The sequence below is a fragment of the Silene latifolia genome, chromosome 9 (genome assembly GCF_048544455.1).
Source record: "Silene latifolia isolate original U9 population chromosome 9, ASM4854445v1, whole genome shotgun sequence".
NCBI lineage: Eukaryota > Viridiplantae > Streptophyta > Magnoliopsida > Caryophyllales > Caryophyllaceae > Silene > Silene latifolia.
The window spans coordinates 21,170,571-21,178,160 of NC_133534.1; the positions used below are offsets into that span (position 1 = coordinate 21,170,571).

Sequence of the window (7,590 nt, forward strand, 5' to 3'; positions counted from 1 at the left end):
CTTATATTTCTATAAACCCGTCAACTAATATTTCCATAAACCCGTCAACTAATATTATTTTTAACCATAAGATTAGAAATATAGCCGTTGGATTGATTTTAGCCATTCGATTAGAAATATAGCCGTTGGATTGATTTCAACCATTCGATTAGAAATATAGCCGTTGGATTGATTTCAACCATTCGATTAGAAATATAGCCGTTGGATTGATTATAACCATTTGATTAGAAATATAGCCGTTGTACATAAAAACATTATATATACCTCACATAGTTATTCAACAATATCACACTCACATTTTCTTTCTTTCAAATTACTCTCACATTTTTCTTCTTTCAAATATCTCTCACAAAAACATTACTAAAATGTCTGATTCAAACTCCAATTCTGATTCATCAAACGATAATATTGTCGATCAAAATAGGCGTTCCGATTACCAATGGGAAGCCGAAGTCGATGAAAGATCTGAGTTAATACAAAACCTTATTACAGATCGTATAAATGCTTATGTCAACAGAAGAATCCGTCAACCAATTCCTCCTCCTAGACGTCCTAGGAGAAACATTGAGAGGAATCGTGAAGAAGGTCATAACCAATTGTACAATGACTACTTTATGAATCCAGTCTATCCCGAAGATGTATTTCGCAGGAGATTTCGCATGCACAAGCATCTATTCATGCGCATTGTTAATGCTTTATCCGCCAATGATCGATTTTTTCAACAAAGAGCTGGCGGTAATAGGAGACCTAGTTTCTCCCCAATACAGAGATGCACAACTGCTTTAAGAGTTCTAGCTTATGGTACGTCTACTGATTCAGTAGATGAGTATTTGCGTATGAGCGAGACAGCCGTAAGGGACTCTCTCAAATTGTTCGTCGAAGGTGTAATCAGTTGCTTTGGGAACGAATATCTACGGAGGCCGAACCCTCAAGATTTAGGGAGGTTACTTCATATGGGGGAAGTTCGTGGATTTCCTGGTATGCTGGGTAGCTTTGACTGCATGCACTGGGAATGGAAAAATTGTCCCACAGCGTGGGCGGGACAATATGTCGGGAGAAGTTCAAAGCCAACAATAATTTTGGAAACGGTCGCTTCGTACGATTTGTGGATATGGCATGCCTTCTTCGGTACACCAGGTTCGCTCAATGATATTAATGTTCTTCAACGTTCTCCACTCTTTAATGACGTTTTGGAAGAATCCGCCCCTAATGTTAATTTTGCGGTTAATGGCACGGAGTATAATATGGGATATTATCTTGCTGATGGTATATATCCTGGTTGGGCAACGTTTGTTAAAACAATTAGTGCGCCACAAATTCAAAAGCATAAGTTATTTGCAACTCGACAAGAGAGTTGTCGAAAAGATTCTGATTGATCCAATTAAGTCGACCTCTTGCTTGGGGATGGTCTTATGGAAAAAACAATATGGAGTTTCATTGTTGAGATGATGTGGGTAGAATTTTGCTTCTAACAATGAAACTAAGCTAGTTAACATGACCAACTAAGCTAGTTAACTAGCTTAGTTGGTCGGTCATGTTATAACAGTGTGGAGTTTCATTGTTGAGATGAATGTTCGAATTGCAATTTAGGTCACTTATGAGTAATACTTGTTATAACATGACAAACTAAACTAGTTAACATGTAGTTGTAAACTTGTAATTTAGCAGCTTGTGAAATGTAAAGTGAAACAGTTAAATACGGGCATTTTCATGCTAAGCTCCTTATCTAACAATAATCGTAATAACTTCCCGTATCTCTATATTCATCGGCAATTTGGTCTTCCTTCAAAAAGAAATATTTATCTTAAGATATAAACAAATCAAAAGCACCGTTTGGATAGATAGGACGAACTTTTTACTAGTTTGTAAACATTCTGTTTATATCTCATCTATCATATTTAAACCGTTTTAAATATAAAACGGATATACCATCTTAAACAGCAATTTACGATACATATTAGTGGTCTACAAAATATATTACATATGTAATATGTAACTAGTATAGACCCCGCGCAGTAAATACGTGACATTTATAAAATATTTACATTTTAGTGTGTATTACTTTTTTATTCAAATTTATACCTTAACTTTTTTTAATATTTCACCTTATTATATTTTAATATGAAAAAAAAATAAAACTGCAAAACTAATAAAAAAATTTGAGTATGTCATGAATTTTGTATTTTAATGAATTTTTTTATCACAAAAGGATTTCATTTTATTACTTTTCTTTAAATCATCTTAGTGATTTTTTTTTTTCCCACAAAGCTAATATTATTAGTTTATATTTTTGTTTTATAAAGTGCAAGTATCAATTCATTCTCAAAAAAAGATTAGCAATTTGTATTTTATAATTTTATACCTCCTTTATTTTATTTTGATTAAAACATTATAATTTAGAATTTAATGAAAAAAAGTACATTAAAGCAAAGATAATAGTTTGGAAAAAGATCTTATTACTTTTCTTATATAACTAGATGGAGTTTGGATGGAAGAATTTGATAAGTTTTATTCGCTTAGTATATAGGAGATTATAGCAATGATTGACGATATACTTATTTTTTGGCAATGAATGAGGATTTTATACTTATTTTTTGGCAATCAATTTTTACGTTATTTTTGGGCAAGAGTTGATATGATCTAGATTTAGCCAATAGTAGAATAGAAGGATGTTATACATATTTTTTGACAATCATTTTTTAGTTAGACTTGACCTATAATAGAATACAGAAATTAAAAACCCAAATATAAGTTAATATTTTAGGTGGGAAAAAACGTAAAATCACCTATTTATTAAGTAAGTAGGGGATGCTCCGTGATTATCCGAGTTTCAAATTACGCGGTAAAGTACATGAATTATTTGTATTTTAATTGCTTGTTAATTTCTAAGAAACAACTACCTACGCACACTAACTTTATCTTAGATTTAAAAAATATAGTGTGTAGACCGTAAAATTCAAGACCAAGACAAACCGCGAGTGTTTCATAGTTACTTCTATTAGACCATCCTCAACCATGAGGAGCAAACATAGCTTCCAACCATGATTATTAATCCTCAATAAATTGAGGAATCAAGTAATCAGCGACAAAGTAAGGATACAAACGCTGAGCATAAAGGGCCCATGTGGACCATTTTTCATTTTTTTATTGCTTTGTAGTACATACACATTAAATACATAAACATTTAACCAGCGTTTTTTGTCCACATTTTTAACTTTTTTCTTATTTTTGCCAAAACTTGATATCTAATTATTTTTTTCCAAAAAAATAAATTACACTATAGTTCCTATATTTTTTTCCTCTACAAATAGATAGTAATATTTGACATATATTGACATATATTGTATTAATGTAACCTTGTAAAATAATCTTTTAAATATTATGTCTTTTATGTTTTAGAAATTGTCTTGGAAAAAAATTATTTTTTTAAAGAAAAAAAAGTCTTACCTTTTTTCTATAATAAAACCGAAGTCGATAAATCATCGAGTTGAAAACCCGAACAGATTACGAAAATAGATTTTTAATGTAAAAAATGTGTGGGGTATGTTAAAGTAAGAGAGATAAATAATGAAAGAGAGTTATGAGGAATAAGGGTGAATTATTGTTGGAGTTGTAAAATTGAAAAGTTAAGGAATAATGAGGTAAATGAGTAAGAAGTGATGAGAGAGAGTGAGATGAGGATGTGTATTGAGTATGATTGGAGATGGTCTTATATACTCCCTCCGTCCGGTTAATTGTTATCCTTTCGTTTTGGCACAAAGACCAAAAAAGGAGAAAAAAGCTGATAACTAAATGACAAGTGGAATAGAAAGGACAACAAATGACTGAAATAGCCCAAAATGAAAAAGGACAACAAATAACTGGGATATAGAGAGTAATATGTAGTAAGTAAACAAAGAAGCATATGTAGCTAGAACACAAAATACACAAAGTTTGAAAAAAAAAATGAATGATCCGTCAGATAACAAGCCTGGAGCTGGAGGTCTATTTCGACAGTGTATTTGTTTCATGTCATAGGCATTGACAGGCTTATGGGGCCTTATGCGCTTGTACCACACACAAGGTGAGCGATTTTCAGTGATTAAAGTTTTTGAATTATATGTAGTGTTGTTTATGACTATTTTCTAAAAATTTCTCGAATTTAGAAAATACGGTTATATTTAGGCATGGGTAATGTACTAAAATAATGTTTTTGTATAGTAAAAGGTCGAGTTTTTATAATCTTCTCTATTTTTTCTCTTCATATTCTTTCATTTTCTCTCGATCGATCACATAATATAACTATAAAGTAGGTATTGGTAGTGTACTACTACTAAACACTAGTTACATCGAAATAGTTTCATATAAATGTAAGAGTACTCTAAATGTAATTAGGTCTTGTAACATTAGGTTTTTTCATGAGTAGAATTATTAGATAGGTTCGTAGCCTTGTATAGGGCTGAGCAAAATAAACCGAACCGAATTTTTAAACCGAAACCGAACCGATAACAGAATTAAGAAACCCGATAATTCGGTTTTTTTCCGGTTCGGTGCCCGAACCGGTTTTTTTTTTGGGGAAATCCGGTGCGGTTTCGGGTCCTAAAAAAGCAAAACCGGGTACCGGTTTTAAACCGGTTTACTTTTTTTTCCGAAAAAAAACAATAAGAAAACGACTTAAAATAAACAAAGATGTGTGATTTGGTTGAATTAAAGGGGATGCACGAAGGTTTACGTAGGAATTTAAGAGTTAGGATGGAGAGGTGGGTTGAAAAGCGTCAATTTGGGGTAAAAAAAGTTAAAATCGGTTTATAAATTCGGATCCGGTTAACCGGTTTTCGGATCCCGTTTTTAAATTGCTAAAAAACGGGTTAACCGGTTTAAAACCGGGGCGGTTTCGGTTTGGAAAAAAACTTGTTTTTGAAAACCGGTAACCGAACCGGTTTTCAAATCCGGTCCGGTTAACCGGTTTTGCTCACCCCTAGCCTTGTAGGTATATAGTGGATCAAAACTGTTTCTACAAGTTGGGAGGGAAAAAGGGATTATACATCTAAAGGTATACTCTCTCCGTACCAGACCAAAGGTAACACTTACTATAAACGGACGTACCACACCAAAGGTAACATTCCTTATTTGGCCCACAACATTACCAAGTTATCCTTATACCTATTTGATATTTACACAAAATGCCATTACATACCTCACCTATCAACCCACAATTAAACCCATAATTACATACCTCACCTATTTTTCCCCTCTTTACCCTTACTTTTTCCATTTTTTCTTAAATACTCCATTTTTCCCTACGTTACCTTTGGCGTGGTACGGAGGGAGTATTATTTACAATCTACTCAAATTTAACTGAGTTTATATGTATTATTTATGATTTTAATAAAGTTTCTGAGTTATATTACTCGTATAATATTTTGGCAACTGACTCAATATAACTAAGCTTATATATGTAGTATTTATGAGTTTTTGTTTTGTTTTTGAGTTACAGTATAATTTGCTCACCGTATATGTAAAAGAGTTTGAAAATGGATGATTCAATTTTGGTCTGTTGGATCAGATTCGGCAAAAATGTGTTTTGGTTATATTATTTCTAGTCATTTTGGACGTAAACATTTAATTTAAGGTGGGTATTTGACAGTTGCAATTCTAAGTCGAGTCACTCGGCTGCAATGGTCTGTTGGATTGGGTCATTTTCCTCAAAGTTTTATTTATTTATTTATTTTAACAATCGGGTTAACAAGTTCTACAATTTAATAGCATGCTTAGCTAGCCTATGAGCGACTTTATTACAAATTCTAGGGACATAAGCAAAAGAAACGCAGTGAAAGTTTGCCGCAACTTCAGTGATATCTTCAACTGTATTCCTAATCCAATGTTTGAGTTGAGAAAACTTTAGGACTTGAGCAAGAACCTGTAAACAATCAGAGAAAATAGTAATATGAAGGATATTGCGAAAGAGCGCTCACTTCAAGGCCTCTCTAATTGCCAAAGCTTCCGCTTGCTCAGTATTTTCAGCACTTCATTTGATACAGAATTCAAACACAACCTCATTATCAACCATGATACACCCACCCAAACCGGTAAGAAGCTCTTTAGACCACGCCGCATCCACATAAATATGGGACTGAGAGCAAATTCAGAGAACCCTGGATCAAAAGAAAGAGAACTTCATTCTTAAGGTAGTCAATTCTTCCTCCAAAGATGTTTGGAAAGTTAAGGACCCCGATTTCCTATCCTCCGCAGAAAGAGTCAATTTAAGAGAATCTTGGTATAGTAAGATAACACCAATAGGGGAACACTCTGAATTATCAAAGACCTTTCTGCATCTTATCACCCAGATAGTACACAAGAAGGAAAGACAAGCCTCTTGTTTATTATGAGCCTTAAATAGAACAGAAAGCCAATTACACACCCAAGACTGGATGTTCAAATTATCCCCAGGTTGAGCCCGAATCCCCAGAACATTTCCAGCCCAAACTCTACTAGCAAATGAACAATCACGGAAAAGATGATCATGCGTTTCCGTTTCTTGTGAATCACAAAACACACAGGTAAAGGGGCCATCAAAACCCCTCTTTAAGAAACTCTCCCCACAAGGCAACGATTCAGTGAGAATTTTCCAAATAAGAATGATCCAGCTTTTCGGCCCTGGTAGGTTCCATAGGATTTTCTGAAAGACACCCATACATGCAGCTGGAACTCTTGAAAGGTCCTTCGGAGTAGCTGAAGTATTCCATGAGTTTTTTAGTGCAATGTGATACCCAATCTTAACTGAGTAATTTCCAGACGACGAAGCCAACCAGAAGAAGTTATCACTGCCTTCAGAGCATCGAATCGGAATATCAAGAATGTCTTTCATAAAGGTTTCATAAAAAAACATCGACACGAGTTTATGGTCCCAACAACTATTGTTACAAATAAGATGTTTGATTCTCAAATTACTCAAATTAGGGGAATCTTTAAGAAGCCCTAAACATAGAGGTTTCGACACCATTCCATTAACCCATTTAGTATTCCAAACACTAAGATCAGAAAGTGGAGAGATGTTCCAAGCTAAAGAGGTTTAATGAGTTGAAGGCCCCAAACGATACCTTTCCATCCCCACGAATAATTTCTCCAAGTTATAGTAGTTTTCCGTCTACAGTAGGTCATGTGATTTAATTCGGGTGGTTTGGGTCAATTTTAGATCAGATCTGTTTTGTACATGTAGTTTTAAATAGTTATTATCCAAAGTTTGATCGGTTTAAGTTAAGTTAGGTTGGAATTGAAGTTTGGAGATAATAATTAAATATACGATCACCAATAATAAGGCTTAATCATCTAATGGTGATATAGTCCCGCTAATATTGACAAGTACTAGGTCAGTATTAGCGGGACTAGATCATCAAATGACTGTACCTTATCATCAATGATCGTATATTCAAGTATTAGGATTTTTACTAGGACTAAGCAGTGTCGATCCTTTGTCTCATTTAACTAGTAGAGTTGTAGGTAGTAACTAGTAAGGCGGGCATTGAACATTCGCTATGGTATCATTTGTCACTATCATCAATAATAGTATGACCTTGAAGATTTCCCTTTGTAAATCGTGAAATTGACTAA

The 7,590-nt window shown here is 33.8% G+C and overlaps 1 protein-coding gene across 1 annotated transcript; it reads left to right on the forward strand.

The window, feature by feature from the left end:
• The first annotated feature begins 308 nt into the window (after window positions 1-308).
• Window positions 309-1,376, forward strand: LOC141600698 (uncharacterized). The gene has a single exon (XM_074420942.1). It carries the CDS (start codon window positions 366-368, stop codon window positions 1,374-1,376), a length of 1,011 nt encoding a protein of 336 aa, XP_074277043.1. The 5' UTR covers window positions 309-365.
• The last annotated feature ends 6,214 nt before the right edge of the window (window positions 1,377-7,590 follow it).

What these genes read in the sequence shown, in the direction of transcription:
- LOC141600698 (XM_074420942.1), top strand. Translation starts at nt 366, where the DNA reads ATGTCTGATTCAAACTCCAATTCTGATTCATCAAACGATAATATTGTC.